This window comes from Medicago sativa, chromosome 5 (genome assembly GCF_051527215.1).
Source record: "Medicago sativa cultivar Bolivia chromosome 5, Bolivia_mono, whole genome shotgun sequence".
Taxonomy (NCBI): domain Eukaryota; kingdom Viridiplantae; phylum Streptophyta; class Magnoliopsida; order Fabales; family Fabaceae; genus Medicago; species Medicago sativa.
This window is the reverse complement of record NC_140753.1, coordinates 66,195,997-66,216,488: the sequence shown is the minus strand read 5'-3', so window position 1 is coordinate 66,216,488 and position 20,492 is coordinate 66,195,997. Positions and strand designations below refer to the sequence as shown.

General features: G+C 32.5%; 3 protein-coding genes and 1 long non-coding RNA gene across 5 annotated transcripts; 1 reads left to right on the top strand and 3 right to left on the bottom strand.

The window, feature by feature from the left end:
- Positions 1-967: 967 nt before the first annotated feature.
- LOC146924135 (Pleckstrin homology (PH) domain superfamily protein) lies at positions 968-1,688 on the top strand. Its single transcript, XM_085709155.1, has one exon. It carries the CDS (start codon positions 1,088-1,090, stop codon positions 1,520-1,522), a length of 435 nt encoding a protein of 144 aa, XP_085565281.1. The 5' UTR covers positions 968-1,087; the 3' UTR covers positions 1,523-1,688.
- Positions 1,689-3,184: 1,496 nt separating this feature from the next.
- Positions 3,185-6,746, bottom strand: LOC146924134 (putative LRR receptor-like serine/threonine-protein kinase At3g47570). 2 transcript variants are annotated; one of them, XM_085709154.1, is made up of 3 exons: positions 6,238-6,684; positions 3,967-6,130; positions 3,185-3,706 (listed from the first exon to the last, which is right to left on the bottom strand). In XM_085709154.1, exons 1-3 carry the CDS (start codon positions 6,238-6,240, stop codon positions 3,354-3,356), a joined length of 2,520 nt encoding a protein of 839 aa, XP_085565280.1. In that variant the 5' UTR covers positions 6,241-6,684; the 3' UTR covers positions 3,185-3,353. The 2 variants fall into 2 exon arrangements, with proteins under 2 accessions (XP_085565280.1, XP_085565279.1); XM_085709153.1 differs by having other exon boundaries at positions 3,967-6,746.
- A 4,716-nt stretch (positions 6,747-11,462) lies between these two features.
- LOC146924133 (uncharacterized) lies at positions 11,463-15,126 on the bottom strand. The gene is made up of 2 exons (XM_085709151.1): positions 12,215-15,126; positions 11,463-12,004 (listed from the first exon to the last, which is right to left on the bottom strand). The coding sequence occupies exons 1-2, from the start codon at positions 14,850-14,852 to the stop codon at positions 11,652-11,654; spliced, it is 2,991 nt and encodes a 996-aa protein (XP_085565277.1). The 5' UTR covers positions 14,853-15,126; the 3' UTR covers positions 11,463-11,651.
- A 2,656-nt stretch (positions 15,127-17,782) lies between these two features.
- LOC146924132 (uncharacterized) lies at positions 17,783-20,492 on the bottom strand. Its single transcript, XR_015010045.1, has 2 exons — positions 18,305-20,492; positions 17,783-18,218 (listed from the first exon to the last, which is right to left on the bottom strand). It is a non-coding gene; the product is annotated as an uncharacterized LOC146924132 (long non-coding RNA).

Genomic DNA, 20,492 nt, shown 5'->3' with positions numbered 1-20,492 from the left:
AAATTGATGGAATTGCAACAATAACCTATAATCATCGATACGAAATTACAACTTATTATAATAGATTAAGAAGAACTATTCACCTTCTTAGTTGATTAGAGCGTGCTGATAACGTGTTATAAAACTAAGTAAATAGAAACAATAATAGAGATAAGAAGAGGAAGAGAGAAATATTATTATTCTCTGGTGTAGTTGAGAATGTTACAAATGAGCTTTATTTATAGGGAAATAGAATAGCTTATGGACTAAGCCCAATGATCTAGTAGTATAGTCCATTAACCCATTTGCTATTTGGACATCCACTATTAATATTTATAACAAAACAACTATTATTTTGAGACAAATGGAGTGTCAAATTTTTATAATTTTTGCAAATACATAATTAAAGATATTAAAAGTTCAAATTCTGCATTGGGTGCAACAGTCAACAAGATCATAAAAATTGGGACGGAGCAAGTATTTTAAAAGGAAATACTAACAAGTGCCTTAAGATCATATATTAAGAAACTTAAAAGAGAAAACTTATCTTAAGAATGATGTATTCGACATCTTAAAACTTTAAAAATGTACCTTTTTCATATCAAATTTATAATTTATTTTTATTTATGAGTTCTTAAGACAATGGTTAGTGTAACTATTTTAAAACATCCAATCCAACACATTTAATTATTTTTGTGTAAAAAAAAAACACATATTTAATTATTTTTAAAACATCCAACACATGTTTTTGCTTACGTGTCATGTTGAATAATGAACTGAGAAACCTACTAGTAGGTGACAAAGGAAAATTCTTGGGTGGTCTTGGACCATAAATATGAATTTGGTCACATCCAATCAATGAATGACATCCCACAACAATGAGAGAGAGAAAAAAAACTAAAAAAAGAAGAAGAAAGAAATTGGCAATGCTTTGGTGTCCAGTGACCAAATCAAATTTTTTGGTCATGTGACCACCTAAGACCTTCTCGGTGACAAAAACGTTTTGTTCGGCGTATCCAGCAAAGCAACGCGATGCAACTTGTTTTCTTCACAACAAACTAGTTGTAATTCAGTTTCCGATATCACCTTCGCGTAAACCCGAACCGGAATGGCAGCGAGTCTGTGGCGCTACGCAACCGGTTCAACCACAAACCCGGTCGACTACTCCGGCGTCGAATTCTGGTCGAACCCAGAACGAACCGGCTGGTTAACAAAACAAGGCGAATACATAAAAACATGGCGAAGACGTTGGTTCGTTTTGAAACAAGGGAAGCTCTTCTGGTTCAAAGAATCAACAATTACACGCGCTTCTATACCGCGTGGTGTTATCCCTGTTGCTACTTGTCTTACTGTTAAAGGCGCTGAAGATATTCTTCATAAACCCTACTCGTTTGAACTTTCCACTCGCGCTGATACGATGTATTTTATTGCGGATTCTGATAAGGAGAAAGAGGATTGGATTAACTCGATTGGGAGATCGATTGTTCTGCATTCTAGATCTGTTACTGATTCGGAAATTGTTGATTATGATAACGGTAAATGATGATGTTGATTGCGTTTCACGCGCCACCGTGTTTAGGTAATTTATATTTTTTTAGTTTGTTGTGTATATTGTTATGGTAAGTTTTGATTTGTGTTTGTTGTTGTGAAACTCACTCTGTTTATGTAATTGAATTATTGGAATTATTAGTAATGTTGGAATTCTCAAATGTAAACTTTTGCTGTTATGTTGATTTTAGTTTATTTGTTGGGTTTCATAAACTTAAACGATTTCTTCAGTTAGAATGATTTTAGAGTTAAACTGTATTAAGTACCCTTTGAAAGATGTTTTGAAGAGTTAATTTTAATGCTTCTTTGGTTCTGTGGTCATAACAATTGAATGAGTTAAGAATCACCGACAAAGACATATACACTGGAAACGAGACACAGAGGTTGACACCAGTGATAATTTGATAAAATGAATTAATTGAATGTAATCTCATGTGTTACTGACACACCTAATCGGTGCTACAAGGATTATGATTATATGTGAATCAGTGCTAAAAGTGAGTTGTATGTGAAGTAGTTTATGTTTGGATACATTCACGTAAAAATGAGTAGAACGATAAATGTGAATGTTAAGATTACATTTGGAGTCAAACTACAAATTCCATCTTCAATTTAGAATGAATTCTAGAGTCGAAATAAATTCTACTTGACGACATCCAAACATGTTAAAATCAATTATTTACCTCTAAAATTTATTTAGGCTCATCCTAAATTTAAACCAAACATACAGTTACCACGGTGGGTTTTTCCTGGAATCACCGTCTCAAACACTTAAGTGCATGTTTAGAATCCAAGAAAACCCACCTAGATACCAAACATACATGCACTTAATGTCATTTCTTAGAATAGCTTTTAGAAACAACTCTGTGCTTTTTGGAGTTTATCAGTGAAGAAACAACTTATTAATGCCATTTCTTAGAATAGCTTTTAGAAACAACTCTGTGCTTTTTGGAGTTTACAAGTGCAGAAACAACTTATGCATCAGTTCTTATACCTAAGCACAAATTATTTAGGTGAACGCTCTCTAAGTTGCAATCTAAGAGTTTCCTCCCAATGTGGTAGATTTGAGACAGTGCAAGTTTCTTTATTGGAGGTATTTAAAAGTTCTGAGCTGAATAGTCTATTGAAAGGAAGCATTTGTTTATAGATACTATAGTCTGGTTCTGGTCTCAATTATATACTGTCTTCACTCCTTAATGTATTTTGTTTCCTGCCACACAATGCAAGCATTCCTATGCTATTGGTCATGGTGTGAAAATTTCACCATCAACTAATTATGTCACAGTGTTGCCAAACACATCCTTCCCTATACTGTGAAATATACTTAGTCTAGGGCCTCTAGGCTACGAATGAAGTACTTGACCATCTAAAATTTTCATGTAATCTAACTAAAATAATGGGTCATTTCATTACATTGAAAGTCAATTTTGCAGAATACATGATTTGTGGTATCATGATAAAATATACAATTCAGGTCGGAGCTTGGAGATGGCTTATGTTGTGTATAACCCGTCTTTATTTTGTGTCCGAGTTGTTATTTTATTAGTAAGCATCTTTTATGTGTTGGCAAATAAGATGATTTCAGATATAAAAATATAAAGTCAAGCCAAAACCATTGCATACTGATACAAAGGATATGAGCACACAAACAGTTGCATTTTTATCTTCCTGGCAATATTTGTTTATTCTAGAGACTGGTTAAAGGTGAAAGTCTACATGAATGTTACATCATTACATATAAATTGATGTGGTGCAAACAACACATATATGGGAAAGACAATAATGGATAGTAAATGCAACTATTTTATTGTCACAACAAATGGTGTCTAGAGGGTCAACTTCTGTTTAATTGCATGTAACTCTGCTATAACATCTTTTATGCACATTCGCTGAGCGGGGTATTCTTCCGAACATGCAACTCCAATCCTAGCAAAGGACACTAGATTCTCCCTCTGATCTTCCATAATCCCCATTTGTTCTTCAGAAAATTGGATAAGCAATTGTGAATCTGCTATCTCAGTGATCTTTTGAGGGATTGCCATCTTACATAATTTGTGTAGGCTTAGACCTTCACAAAACATGTTGTCAGTTGGTTTTTTCGCTGTTAACATCTCCAACAATAGAATTCCATAGCTGTAAACATCTCCTTGTGGTGATACTTTGCCACCTACTCCATACTCTGTTCCAACAACATATCTTTAGACAAAAACAAAGGTGAATAGTATATCTCAACCACAATTTCGTACTGGTTAGAAAAATTGTTGATAAAAACATTGAATTATTACAGTTTGAGTGCTTATTAATTTATTGCAACTGTGATATTGTCTGTCAATATTAAAACATGAATTAATCAAGATAACTTTTGCTCTTTTTCCATAAGGTAATTCACAAGTGTAGGTAAAACATTTAAAGTATATTTAGGAATATAAAGCTTTTTACCTGGGGGAACATATCCTATGGTTCCTTGAATTGCAGCTGAACTAACTTGATCTTTACTGGAACTCCCTGTAGCCCCATTAAGGAACCTTGCTAACCCAAAATCTCCTAAGTAAGCAACAATGTCATCGTCAAGAAGAACATTACTTGGCTTAATATCACAGTGAACTACAGCTTCATGGGAATTATGGTGAAGATAATCCAATGCATGTGCTACATCAAGAGCAACACTTAACCTTTGTCTGAGGTTGAGATTTAGATTTCTAGACTCAAGATGTTCATTATTGTGCAACAAGCCTTCTAGACTCCCCATAGGCATGAATTCAAAAACTATAGCCTTGAAAACTTCACCATTATAATCAACACTTGAACAGAAAGTTAGGAGCTTCAGAAGGTTTTTGTGTTTCATCTTTTCCAGTACTTTACATTCAGCCACGAAACTCTTCGATGCCCCTCGTGTTTCAAGTTTCAACACCTTTACTACAATAGGTCCTTTAAATTTAAGCAAAGATCCTTTGTATACAGAACCAAAACTTCCTGCGCCTACCAAATTGGATGAAGAAAATCCATTGGTTGCTTCATGTAAATCTTCATAAGTAACCTCCAAGTGCCCATTCTGTAGAGATGCTAAAGAAAGAAACTTTTTGGCCTTTTTCCCGAGAAAATAGATAATAATAAAAGCTATTAAAGAGATCAAAATTCCACCAATAACAACGATGAGGACAAACTTCTTTTTAAGAAACCTCGTATGTTTCTTGGAGAGCAACCTAGAACATGTAGGCAACTTTAATTGAGGAATACCCCCACAAAGATCATTGTTTCCCATAAGTGAAGTTGCAGTGACATTGCTAAAGACACCTATTATGGGAACCTCGCCATAGAGATTGTTAAAAGACAAGTTTAAAGAATTCAATGATGTTAGATATTCTAGTTCACGAGGGATAACACTCGTGAAGTTATTGCTTGAAAGGTCTAAGATTTCGAGGGACTTTAAAGAGGAGCCCAAGAAGGAAGGTATACTTCCATGAAAAAAGTTTCTCTGCAACACAAGCTCTATTAGTGTCAAACAACCAGCAAGTTCATTGGGAATTTGACCGGACATCTTGTTTGTGTATAGATACAATACGGAAAGATGCTTCAAGTTACCGAAATCTGAAGGAATGGGACCGGTTAAGGAGTTGTTGGACAAGTCAAGATTTATTAAACCTTCTAGATAGCCAAATGTTTGATCAGGTATATGGCCACTCAAGTTGTTGTCAGAAACACCAAATGATTGCAACTTGGTGCAATATCTGAGAGTCAATGGAATGTTTCCTTCTAATTTATTGGTATGCAGATAAAACTCAGACAACTTAGTAAGATTGCCAATAACAAAAGGAATCTTACCAGATAATTTGTTTTCTTGCAAGACCAATATTATCATATTCTTCAACATTCCAATTGAATCTGGAATTGTTCCCTCAAAGAAATTCTTCTTCATACTTAAACCTGTTAGACCTATCAGTTGTCCAATTCTTTCAGGTATTCTTCCATATATTTGATTACCCGCCATACTAAGCCAAATTAGATTGGTAGAAAAGTTGCCTATATGATCTTGCAATACACCACCAAATCTATTGTTATCCAAAATTAGTTCTTGCAATAGTGTACAATTGGTTAACGAAGAAAGAAAATCTAAATCGTTAGCTCCTCCACTCCCAAAATTGTTATTGCCAATATGAAGAATATGAAGTTTGTTTAAGGATCCCAAAGTTGGAGGTATTGGTCCATTGAAACTGTTCCATGATATATCAAAATACCGCAATTCTGTGAGGTTGGATATTGAAGAAGGAAACTTTCCGACCATGTGGTTCCCTCCTACTGAGAAGGCTTTAAGTTTGGGGAAATTAAGAGGTAAATTTGATGGAAGAGAACCTAACAATTGGTTTTCTCCAAGGACAAAAATTTGAATATTTGATAGGTTGTAAATAGAATTAGGGATTTCACCTGACAAATTATTTGAACCCAAATTAAACTCTTTCAAATTTGACAACTTACCCAAGACATGTGGTATATTTCCTTCCAATTGATTTCTTGCAAGTGTTATATTTTGGAGTGATGAAATATTTCCCAAAGAAGTTGGTATTGTACCCACTAGATTATTAGCTCCAAGAAGCAACTTATTAAGCTGCATCATGGAACCAAACCATGAGGGAACATTTCCAGTGAGATGATTGTACAACAAGATAATTTCCTTAAGACTGGTGCAATTGGTAAACTCAAAAGGAATCTTACCATGAAAATTGTTCTTGCTCAAGTCAAGAACTTGCAACCTCTTCAAAAGACCAACTTCTTTTGGAATTTCACCATGCAAATTGATGTTGGAAAGTTTGAGTATTCTGAGAAAGGTTAGATTTCCTAAGGATGGTCCAAGAGTACCACCCCAATTTTGATTTTCCAAATGTAAGACAATGACTCTCATGTGGCGTCGACCGCATGTAACACCCTCCCATTCACAGAAATGAAGAGATTCATTCCATGATGGAAGAGCATCAGGTATACCATTGATAAGCTTTTCTTTCAATGAAAGTAAAGCATGTTTATCAGTCACTGAACTCAAACTCAAAGCAAGAGCAACTGTTGTTGACAACATGTACAACAACAAATGGGTCCTCATTTTGCAGTTAGTGAATGAGTATTATTGAAAGAAGTAGATGTAATTAGAAAGTGTACTTTGCAGTCCAAAAAAGAAGGGATTGGTCCAATAAATATATCTATCCTACAATCTGAATCCGCGTGAAAAATGTTCCTTTTTTGTGGAAACTAATACGCTTGAAAGCAAAATTGACGTGTGAATTGGGGACTCAAGGTTTACTAGGAAAGGAATAGAAATGTTTCATAAATTTATCAGTCAAAATGGTGTAGTGTTTGTGTCTTTTTTTGGGTCTTGTTAACGAGTGCTCCCGGGGCACTCTTTAAGCATCCTAAATTTAGAAATTATTTTTAAAAAAGTCAAATGTCACAAATTTCAATGCATTAATTACCTTGATTTTCATAAAAACTTACTTTTATAGGAGCTTAAAGAGTGCCCCGGGGGCACTCGTTAACATTTCCCTTTTTTAAAAGATAATTTTAATTGAAATTAAAATTAAAATTATAAAGGATTAAATATATTTTTGGTCCTTATATATTTTATTTTCCTTTTAGTCTCTAAATTTTTTCTTTTCCTTTTAGTCATTTAAAAGTTTTTCATCACCACTTTTGGTCATTGTTTTTAAGACAACTTATGTATCATTTGAAACTTTTGAGGGACTAAAAGTTGAATTTTTTCTAAAGACAATAAAACTAAAAAAATGGTATATTGATAAGGATAAAAAACATACTTAATTACTAATTTTTCAAAAACCATGATATCATTATTATATTTATACAAAATCCGCATATCATTTAAATGATTATATAAGCATAAATACCGTAGTTTTTATTTTATCACATGAAGATAATCTTCAAGCAAATAGTACCACACATTTTTAGCCCTGTTAGCAAGTTGGGTTGATTGACTTGGAATGAAAGACTTGACTTCAAAGAGCAAACGGTTCACTTGAATGTGATAGTAGTACAGAATAATTGGAAGAGAACAACGAAATTGTAAATGCATTTGTTCTATTACCGTCTGTATTTCTAGATCAACTTCCATTAAGGCGTTACCACACAAATTAAGAAAGTAATAAACGAATAAATAGATGTCATAATTTTATTAAAGAGGAGTATGGAAAATTTAACCAATAATTATTAGATCATCATCATCATCACAAAGATGTTTCACGAGCATGGAAGGAACAAGGTTACACCTCACAAGAGTACTAATTTACTACACTCCATCGATATTAATGGTATTAATGCAATTTGAAAAATAAATTTACTACGGAAAACTCATTGTGGTTGTTGGAGCTGAAATATCAATCAATAGTAAATAAATGTCATCATTTAGAGGACTAATGTAGGGTTCACTTCAACAATAAGGTTGCATTGCATTAATATTTTAAACAACAGTAGATGTAATATTCAATGTTAGATTCGGATGTTAATCTCCTCGGATAAAAACTTTAGCTTAAATAAGTAAATTGTCCGTGTAAGTTTGCGTGTTTTTGGTTTTCGTTCATGTATCTTTTTTTGTTTTAAAACAACCTCTGTAAGCTATAAACGTTTTGGTTTTGGTTCATGCCGTCATCATCTGTTACAAAAACGTTTATGTGACAAACTGAGGATGACGTGACAACATGCGATGTAGCAGACGACGCTGATGTGATCGTTCCATATGCTGAATCACAAAGTTAGAGGGACCATCAAAAAACAAAATTCGCAGAGGAACCAAACCCAAAAATTCATAGAAAACTTCATCTTCTTCCTTCCTTTCCTCTTCTTCATCATCTTCAACACATCTTCATCAAACTTCATAGAAAACCCAAAAAAATCCAGAAATTCATCAACAAACATTAACATCATCATCGACATCACTACACAAAAAATTCATAAAAAAATCTATAAAAAAACCCATTTAACTTATTTAAAAGTAAAATCAGCATATATTCTTGATAAGGATAAAAAACATATTTGATTGTCAATTTCTCAAAAACCATGATTATTATTATTATTATTATTATTATTATTATTATTATTATTATTATTATTATTATTATTATTATTTTTTAATTTTTTTATGCAAAAGCAGCATATATTTTTGTATACACGATTATATAAGCATAAAATCCTGTAGTTTCTATTTTTATTTTATCACATGAAGATAATCTTCAAGCTAATAGAACCACACATTTTTAGCCCTATTAGCAAGTTCGGTTAATTGACTTGGAAGGAAAGACTTGGCTTCAAAGAGTAAACGGTTCACTTGAATGTGATAGTGGTACATAATAATTGGAAGAGAACACCGAAATTGTTAATGCACTTATTCTATTACTACTCTATATTTCTAGATCAACTTCCATTAAGGTGTTACCACACAAAATAAGAAAATAATAAACGAATAAATAGATGTCATAATTTTATAAAAGTATATTTATTCATTATTTATTGTCATAATAATGGAATACTCTCTCTTTTTCGAGATTATAACCTCCTATTTAAAGTCCATTTCAAAATCCGCATTGGAGTCCATTTCAATGTAAACCATCGTTTTGGAGACCATTTCAAAATTCATATTCATCAATTGAAGATCCTTAACCCATTGCAACACCGATAATAGACCCAGAGCCTCACCGATATCAACATCATCTATTGGTGCAAACCATTATGTATTTGCGAGAATAAGAATCTCCTCGTCGTCCCTAATGCACACTCTAATACTGACTTTGTTGAGGGAATTAGAAAAAGGATGTGTCCACATTGCATTGAATAGGATCTCGAGTTGTATCATTTCAAACCCTGTTGTTTCTGTCAACTTGTGAGTAAGGAGCCGACTCGGTCACAGATGTCTTAACTGTTTCAGTTGCATCATTCCAAAACTTGTTGTTTCTATGCTTCCACAGTCTCCACATGGTGACTCCAAATACTTGTTTTTGGTGAGCATCCAGCAGGTTAGAGAATTGAGAATATATAATCCGCACAAGAGTACATAGGCTGCATTGCCTGCAAAATTGCATTTCAAAGACAAAATTATTTATCTTTTTCATACAATACTTGTTTTTGGGCCAAATTTGAAAATTGAAATTGTGGTCAATTTTCAAATTTAAAAAATTCGAGGGGTCAAATAATATTTTTTGAAAAAATTGTAGGGTCAATTTACAATTTTTTGGAAATTTATTGGGGTCAATTTGAAAATTTTGGAAAATTTGAGGTCCAAAATGAAAATTTTGAAAACTTATAACAATGAAGAAATTTGAAATTCTTAGCTTTTATGTGTCATTTGAAATTCTCTAAATTTAACTTGAACAAAATACTTCATAAATTTCCACCATTCTGAAAATCTTCAAATTATCATCCAATCAATAAAATTCACTTCAAAGAATTTGAATTCCTTCAAAACATTCCTCGTCCAAATACACTCTAATTTAGTTTTCTCACAGTGATAGAATTCCATACTTTATGCAAACAATTGCTTGTTCCTTTCACGGAAATAATTGAAAAGAATATGGCAATAGTTACTCTGCCATTAAATAAAATCAAATAAAATACACAAATTTTCAAATTTAAAATCAAATAAAGAGGAGTATTGAAAATTTAACCAATAATTATTTTACGTGAGGAAGTCAAATATCATCATCATCATCACAAAGAAGTTTCATGAGCATGGAAGGTTACTTCTTTAAATGTTTGTAGGAAGTTCCTTCTTTCTTTACCAAACTTTAGGTTAGGTTTTATTCGAAGGTAAGCCAACAATGTTTCTTACTTGTTATCAGTGGCGGAGCTAGAAAATATTCTGGGGGTCGGCCAAATTATTTTTTATCCATTCAAGTGACCAATTATTTCATGTGCAAATTTACCACGTAAAGGAGTTTTATTTTTGGATCAACCAAAACCTAAAATCGACATAAAATTGTATAAAATCTCGCAAAATAGACCTATAATTGAATTATTTAAATTTTTTGGGTGAGCCACTACACCACTTTACGGGAATTTGGATCAACCGAAATCTAAAACCGACACAAAATTGTATAAAATCTCGCAAAGTAGACCTATAATCGTTGATTTTTTAATTTTTGGGGGTGGGCCGTGGCCCACCTCAGCCCATGAAGGGCTCCGCCACTGCTTGTTATCTAGAGGCTTAGAGGGGCGTTGTCTTATAGTAGTCACTACATTTTTTAATATATTCCGACATGTATTATTACTACCTGGAAGAATTAAATAAGTTAAGTTTGCTTTTGCAAAAAATAATAATAGGGCACTGCTATTTAGTGCGAAGGAATTTATCCCGAACACCTCACGAAGCACACGTGTTAAATAGTGGAAGGGTGTGAAATCCGGATTTTGTGGAATAAAGGATTGTGGTGGATATATTTGTGGCCAAAATAAATGCCAAGTCTCCTCGTGGAAAACTCGGGATGAAAAATTCGCTAACTTAAGCATTGTCCATAATAATAATTGTATTCAGCAGATGGCCAATGAGTTGCAACATCTTATTATATTCATTAATCATCATTGAATAATATTTAACCACATTTTTAATATTTAATCTGTACTCCCTTTAGTCACGGTATAAATAAAACATCATTTTTAAGTTCATTAAATAATTAATGCATTTTCTTTCAAAAAAAAAAAAAATTAATGTATCTTATCAATATTATAGACCAATTGCATATAGTTATTCTATGAATTAAAAAATAATTTTTTTTATAAAACAGTGACCGTATTTATCTATTCTTTCTTTGTGTCAAAATAACACAAATCTTTATCAAGTTTCTCATTATTTCTTTAGCAGGCTACCGAATATTCTTTGCGCTAACAGTACCACAGTGCAATCCGAAGTAGGGGAGGGAAACCTTTGGATCATGAATGAAAGACTTAACTTTAAAAAGGAGTAAATGTTTTCATTTTGATGTTAATGTGCTTACTCATTACTCTCTCTGTTTCTAGATCAGTGTTGATCAAGGATTTCTCACACAAAATAACAAAACTAAAAACACACGTAAGGAATACAAGATTTGTCCATCATCAAGGCGGACACCATTATTTTCTTATCAAAGTAGTAATAGTTCCTAGCACGGTAATTTCTGTTTAATTTCAAGCAACTTCACTATAACATCTTTTGTGAGCATTCTCTGACTAGGAAATTCTTCTGAACATGCAACTCCTATTTTAGCAAACATCACTAGACACTCCTTTATGTTGTTTTCCACAACATGTGTTTGATCAGCAAATGACATAAGCAAGCATGGATCCACTATATCAAGAATTCCTTCTGGAATTTTCATCTTACAAAATTTGTGTAAGCTTAGATTCTCACAAAAGATGTTATCTGTTGGTCTCTTTCCAGTAAGCATCTCTAACAGAAGAATTCCATAGCTATAGATATCTCCCTTTGGTGATACCAAACCACCTGATCCATATTCTATTCAAGCAACAACAATTCTTTAGAAAAGAAATTAAGGAATGGAGTATATATCAAATACTTATGCATAATGATTAAAATAAAATCACTTTTTAATATAATGAGAAGGCTAATGAAATTGTGTGAGAGGTAAAGATAAAGGTAAGTCATTAGCACATGAAAAATATCTTAAAGGATAGCAACAAAAAATGATCATAGAAAGAACTTTACCTGGAGGAATATATCCTATAGTTCCCTTAATTGTGGAGGAATTAACTTGATCTTTAATTGAATGTTCTGTGGCTCCATGAATGAGCCTAGCTAAGCCAAAGTCTCCTAAGTGGGCTACCATGTCATCATCAAGAAGAACATTGCTTGGTTTAACATCACAATGAACTACAACTTGCTCTGTATCATTGTGAAGATAATCCAATGCATGAGCTACGTCGAGAGCAATGTCTAACCTTTGTGTGAAATTGAGATTCAGATTTCCAGACTCATGTTCTTCGTTGCCATGCAACAGGTTTTCCAGACTCCCATTTGACATGTACTCAAAAACAATAGACTTGAAATCTTCACCTTTATAATCAACACTTGAACAACAAGTTCGGATCTTGACAAGATTCCGATGCTTCATCTTTCCTAGAGATTTGCATTCCGCGATGAAACTCTTTGCTGCTCCACGTGTTTCAAGATTCAAAACCTTTACAGCAATAGGACTTTCTAAATAGGGAAGAGATCCTTTGTAAACAGAACCAAAGCTTCCCGTACCGACCAAATTCAATGAAGAAAATCCATTGGTTGCCTCATGCAGCTCTCCATAAGTACCCCTCATGAGTCCGTTATTTAGAGATGGTGAAGAAGGTAACTTCACAGAATTTCTCTTGAGATTATATATAAACATAAAAGCCATGAAAGATATAAAACCCTCACAAATTACACAGATGAAGATAATTTTCTTGAAAGGCACCCTAAAGCATGTAGGCAACTTCAATTGTGGTATCCCTCCACATAGGTTTTTGTTTCCCATAAGTGAAATTGTAGTGACATTGCTAAAGACACCTCTTATGGGAACCTCACCATAGAGATTGTTAAAAGACAGGTTTAAAGAATCCAACAATGTTAGATTTTCCAATACCCGAGGGATTACACTCATGAAGTTATTGCTAGAAAGGTCTAAGATTTGGAGGGATCTTAATGAGGAGCCCAAGAAGAAAGGTATACTTCCATGGAAAAAGTTTCTCTGCAACATAAGCTCTATTAGTGTGAAACAAGTAGCAAGTTCATTGGGAATTTCACCGGACAATTTGTTTGCGTATAGATACAATGTGGAAAGATGCTTCAATTTACCCAAATCTGTAGGAATGGGACCGGTCAAAGAGTTGTTGGACAAGTCAAGATTTATTAAACCTTCTAGATAGCCAAATGTTTGATCAGGTATATGGCCACTCAAGTTGTTGTCAGAAACACCAAATGATTGCAACTTGGTGCAATATCTGAGAGTCAATGGAATGTTTCCTTCTAATTTATTAGTATGAAGATAAAAATCAGACAACTTAGTAAGATTGCCAATAACAAAAGGAATCTTACCAGATAATTTGTTTTCTTGCAAGACCAATATAACTAAATTCCTCAACATTCCAATTGAATTTGGAATTGTTCCCTCAAAGAAATTCTTCTTCATATCTAAACCTGTTAGACCCATCAGTTGGCCAATTCTTTCTGGGATTCTTCCTGATATTTGATTACCTGCCATACTAAGAAAAGTTAGATTGGTAGAAAAGTTGCCTATACGATCTTGCAATACACTGCCAAATCTATTGTTATCCAAAATTAGTTCTTGCAATAGTGTACAATTGGTTAACGAGGAAAGAAAATCCAAATCGTTAGCTCCTCCAATCCCGAAATTGTTATTACCAATATGAAGAATATGAAGTTTGTTTAAGGATCCTAAAGTTGGAGGTATTGGTCCATTGAAACCGTTCCATGATATATCAAAATACCGCAATTCTGTGAGGTTGGATATTGAAGAAGGAAACTTTCCGACCATGTGGTTCCCTCCTACTGAGAAGGCTTTAAGTTTGGGGAAATCAAGAGGTAAATTTGATGGAAGAGAACCTAACAATTGGTTTTCTCCAAGGACAAAAATTTGAATATTTGATAGGTTGTAAATAGAATTAGGGATTTCACCTGACAAATTATTTGAACCCAAATTTAACTCTTTCAAATTTGACAACTTACCCAAGACATGTGGTATACTTCCTTCCAACTGATTTCTTGCAAGTGTTATATTTTGGAGTGATGAAATATTTCCCAAAGAAGTTGGTATTGTACCCACTAGATTATTAGCTCCAAGAAGCAACGTATTAAGCTGCATCATGGAACCAAACCATGAAGCAACATATCCAGTGAGTTGATTGTACAACAAGATAATTTCTTGAAGATTGGTGCAGTTGGTAAGCTCAAAAGGAATCTTACCATGGAACTTGTTCTTGCTTAAGTCAAGAACTTGCAGCCTCTTCAAAAGGCCAACTTCTTTTGGAATTTCACCATGCAAGTTGATGTTGGAAAGTTTGAGTATTCTTAGAAATGTTAGATTTCCCAAGGATGGTCCAAGAGTACCACCCAAGTTTTGATTTTCCAAATGCAAGGCAGAGACTCTCATGTGCCGTCGACCGCATGTAACACCCTCCCATTGACAGAAATGAAGAGATTCATTCCATGATGGAAGAGCATCAGGTATACCATTGGTAAGCTGTTCTTTTAATGAAAGCAAAGCATGTTTATCAGTCGCTGAACTCAAACTCAAAGCAAGAGCAATTGTTGTTGACAGCATGTAATACACCAACAATTGGGAATAAGTCCTCATTTTGTAGTTAGTAAATGTGTATTATTGGAAACCAACTATAATATAGTGTTTGTTTTGAGCTATAATTTATAGATATTGAAAGAAGTCGATAAAATATCTGCAAAATAAGTGCTTGGTCAGCAATAAAATATGTGCGTGAAAAATGTGTTTCTTTTTGTGGAAACTGATACGCTGAAAACAAAAACTGCGTGAACTGAGGACTCACGTTCACTAGGAAAGGAAAAGAAGTACCTATTCTTAGCAAAGGAAAGCATTGGAAGGAGTATGGACTGCAGCAGTCAAAATATGGTAGTGTTTGCCTTTCTTTTTTTTTTGAATAAGCTAAATTAGCCCACCCAAATCGACACCGGTGAGAATCGAACCTGAGACCACGACGAGGAGCACACTCCCAGGCCCCAAGCCAATACCACTAGGCCAACCCAAGTGGGTTTGTTTGCCTTTCTTTTTAAAAACAATCTTAATTGAAAATAAATATTTTTTTGAAAGATAATTGAAAATAAATATATAAAGTGTGAAATATGTTTTTGTTTCCTATATATATTTCTATTTTTTATTTTAGTCCTCCTAAATTTTTTCTTCGATTTTTAGTCCTCCAAAATTTTTTATCACCATTTTTGGTTACTGCTTTTCAATCAACTCATGTATCATTTAGAATTTTAAATTTTTATTTGCATTCATGTTTAGTACATTATAGAATTTTATTTTGCAAAATTTTGATTCTTTTGACAATGGATAAATTAAATATGAATTCTTGTATTTTTTGCAATTAAAAGTCTTGTTTAAGTTATGTTTTGTTAAACAATTCAAACTTTTTTGAAAGAGATTCTTATAATATTATAAACAATCATGCAAAAACTCATTCAAAAATTTAAATGTTACATGTGATTTGATTTAAAAGCAAAGAGCAAAAGTGTGGATAAAAAACTTTTGAGGAACTAAAGAGAAAAAAAAAATCTGAGGACAATAAAATAAAATTGAAATATTGATAAAGATAAAAACATTTAATTTTATAAAATCAGCATATCATTATTTTTTGTTTTAGGAAACACATCATATCATTACTTTTTTTAGGGAGCAGCATATCAATCTTGAATACACAATTATATACGCATAAAATATTGTACTCCCTCTTTGTCAAAAAAAATAAAATATTGTACTAGTTTTTATTTTTATTTTTCCCACGAAGATAATCTTCATGCTAATAATAGTATAATACCACACATTTAGCCCAATCAGCAAGTTGGGTTGACTGACTTCGAATGAAAGACTTGACTAAAGAGTAAACTGTCACTTGATTTGATTGTGATAATAAAATTAAAAGAGAAGACAAAAATTGTTTAATACGTAATGAGGTACTCGGTACTCCTCTTTCCTCTGATTATAACCCTTTGAAGACCTTCCCCCTAAATACAATTCTATGCAATTTTCTAGATGCATTTTTTTTCTTTAAACATAGTCCTTTTTCTTTGTTTAGAGAACATAGTCCTCCATAATACTACTATAGACGAAAGCTAAAATTAATCTAGGTCGGCTTAGTTTCCTCAACTAATTCTCTTTGGTTCAAACGATTAACACCTAAGAAGGAACTTTATCCCTCCTCTGCGTGTTGTTCTACTCTCTCTCTATTTCTAGACCAACTTCAATTAAGGTGTTTCCACACAAATTAAGGAAATGGATAAATAAATGTCATAATTTTATAAAATTATATTTATTCACTATTGGATGTTATTTATCTTCATATATAAATACCTAATGAAGTATAACAATTAGAGAAAAAACTAGACATCATTCATTTATCAATAACTATCTCCAATCTTTAATATAAACAAAAATAAAAAGTATTTAGTCTAACTAATTTTGAACAAATATGTGTGACCTTTTACTTATATTTAAAATCGGATGGTGTAAATTACTAATTAACATGTGGTTGGTATGAGTGGTAAGGGACTAGGGGTTCTAACACCTTTATGTCATCAGAGGTTCGATACTTACTATTTATGTATGAAAAAAATTTAATTGGACGACTGAAATCCACTTTGACTATTCGACAACGATTAATCATCACAAATGCTAATTTAATATTTAATTGTACTCACGCATTTGAAAATAAATATCACGTTCGTACGATTTGATGTTAGGGATGTCAAAAGATACATATGTTGAGTATTGATAAAAAATATACTACTTTCATTTACTTTTATTGTTTTTTGAGGGGCACTTTCATTTATTTTTAATTGTCTTTTGAAAGTTACTTTTATAAAATTATTTATGTTTTTTATATAATACGCATTTATGTTTAACTATTTATTATGTGATTACACTATTTCTTTTCCTCAAATAAACAATTATAGATTTTAAAAGACAAAGAAAAAAAAGAAAGATCCTTATTTATTAATTTTGTTAGGTCTGCAACAATTTAACTTAACTAGAACGCCGACCTGTGCAACGCACGGGTCTCACGGGCCGGAATAATTTGATACATAATAAAACGAATAATTAATAAAGTTTTTAGTCCCTATAAATATATCAAATTTAGTTTTTAGTCCTCGTAATTTTTTTTGATAGATTTTGGTTTCTATAAAAAATTTCAGCACGTAGTTTAGTCCCTATTAAATTAAAATTTATTTAATTATGCTTAAAATTTTAAATTTTTTAATGATCTGTTACATACTTGTTTAAAACATTATAAAATGTTCCTTCGCTTAAACACATACTAAGCAAAGGCAAGCATACTAACTTGGTTTTATCAATCTGTACTTTTAATTTAACATGTGAATGCGTGGGATCTAGTTACTCAAGCCAAATCAGTATTGGGTTTTCTTCATCAAGCATACCAACTTGGTGAATGACTATCTAACATTCAGAAAAATATTAACACCTTCCGGAGGTAAATCTAAAAATAAATTTCGTACATTTAGAGGTCGAAGCGCTAATAAAAGACAATGATAATAAATTGTTGAATTAATACTTATGGCAATGAATAAATTTATTTAGGTGGACTGGAAAAAGTTTCCTTAGCTAAGTAAATATAGCCGACACAGCAACTTGAAGAAAATTAAAAACCAAACTGTAAAAAACAAAAGGAAAAAACACAGATTATTTAATGTCTGATTTATGCAGATTGAAGGAATTCGATAACAAAGCAAACGGCTCTAGCATTCGAGCAAGCTAAACATCTTTGTCGTCCTTGTGCTCAATTTTGACACGAACAACTCTGGTAGGTTTTGTGGCCGACGTCTGGCCAGCTTCATCATCATCAACAGCCACATAGTCAATGCTATTAGAGGACCTCTTAGCACATGTTTTGGTGGTTGGTGTGTCAATCACACATGTATTGCTGCATGAGTCCTCAGCCTCTGGTACATCCTGCAGACATTGGCGGCAAACAATTTGATCAATTGTGTTACGGATTAAACCTTTACGGACTCATGAAAGATTAATGTAATAATTACCATCTGAACATTTGAATTGTTTGGCGCAGCACAATCCACACTAAGCTCAACAACAGATCCATCGTCGGAGTTATTAATTGTATTTGTTTCTCTACTGACTTTAGTCTCGTAGAGCTAACGTGCCTGCATGCACCTTCCATTCCACCGTAAAGACTCATCGCCACTGTATCAGAACACTTTTCACCACTGTTGCCTCCATCGATTCCTCACCGAATAGATCAGTTACCATACATTGATTGATTAGTAACTAATTTAGTAAGGGAACCATAGTTTCAATTATAAAATTAAAAAAGTATACCAAAAATTATATTAGGAGAATACCAGCACACAGATTTGTTAGCAAACAAATGAATAGTCACGCAACCGTTTAAAATTCCAGAGTAAACTTAAAAATGTCGTGATTTTATAGGAACTAAACATATTTATTTATAAACATAAAATTTCATTAGATATAGATAAAGAAACTATAAATTGTAATAAGTTAAATATAAAGTATGTAAATAAATTAAAAATTAAAAATATAATTATGTCTATATATACTATATTTTATTACCGTGTTTTTTAAATTCGTTTAAATATTATTTTAATTAATGGTTAAGAAAAGGGAAAATTTCTTATACGATATTTAGTGTGACAATAACAATAGTTAAATATCATAGTAATATGAAATCATGAATATAAATATGATAAAGGGCGACAACGGATTATACCCATGTTGGAGAATCGACTTAAACTAAACAATTTTAGAAGCTACTATGCATGTGTTTGATTATGCGGTGACCAAAATTGAGTTTGATTGAATTGATTTTATATATTTTTTCTGAAAAATAAAAGAAGGATTATATTAATTGGAAATGGATCCCAAATTTCTTTTGGATTTTCTTCTACCCAAATCTTATTTAAAAGACTTAAACGCACTTTTGGCCCCTAACTTTATCATAGTTGCAATTTTGGTCCCCTATTAAAAAAACCACTTTTTAACCCCCTAAGTTTACCCTTTTTTTTCAACTTTAAGGTCCCCTTAATCTTGACTCTATCAACGCCCACGTGGCTCATCACTTAAGTGAGTTGGACGCCACATGCATTATTTTTCAATTAAATTTAAAAGAAAAAGCCACATGTGTATATTATAATTAAAGAAACAAAAAAGAAAAAGGTAATGGGAAGGGGCGCACGTGACAATCTTCATCTAAAACACAAACAACGATGTCAGCAGTTCAACATCTTACAACATGAACAACAACAAACCACTTATTATCAAAAGAAAAAAAAAACTATGGTCCTCTTTAGAAAGAATTTATCAGGCCACACTCATGCTTTCTCACCTACCATTTCTTCTTCTTTTTCATGGATAAGAAAATTCAAGGATGAAGGTGACATTCACAGCCATGGTCATGTGTATTTATAGTTATACCGTATGAAAGAAAGAAGTAACAAACAACACCTTTGTGTTCTTAGTAAAGTGGATGAAAAAATGGGGGGAAAAAATTAGGTTTAGGGTTAGCTTTATGGATTAAGCATTTACCACGGTTTAGGGTTTATTTTTATCGAGAGAAACAGGTTTAGGGCTTCGTATATATAACCAAAATATTTGCTTCATAAAAAAAAAGGCGAGGATAAGAATAAAATTTGTGCAATGCATTTTTTTAGATGAAATTTGTTATGTTAAATTGCAATCGTAAAAGTGTAGCAAATATTTGTTTCAAAAAAAAAAGAAGGAGGATACGAATGAAATTTGTTAGGTTAATTTTTTTTTTTTGAAAGGGAAATTTGTTAGGTTAATTAATAAATAAGGATTCGGATGACCAAAACTATAGGAAAACAAATTTCGGATTTAAGTGAATTGATAACAAATTTCGGATATGACCAAAATTATAATTAGAGATAAATATGAAATAGTTGTTACGGAAAATAGAAGAGATAAATACGAAATAGTTGTTTTGGAAAATAGAAGAGATAAATATAATATGATCAATGGCTAAAATTGAATGGCGCCTAAATGCGCAAGATCCAATGGCTTAGAAAAGTGGATGAAAAAATGAGGGAAAAAAAAATTAGGTTTAGGGTTAGCTTTACGGATTAAGCATTTACCACGGTTTAGGGTTTATTTTTATCGAGAGAAACAGGTTTAGGGCTTCGTATATATAACCAAAATATTTGGTTCATAAAAAAAAAGGCGAGGATAAGA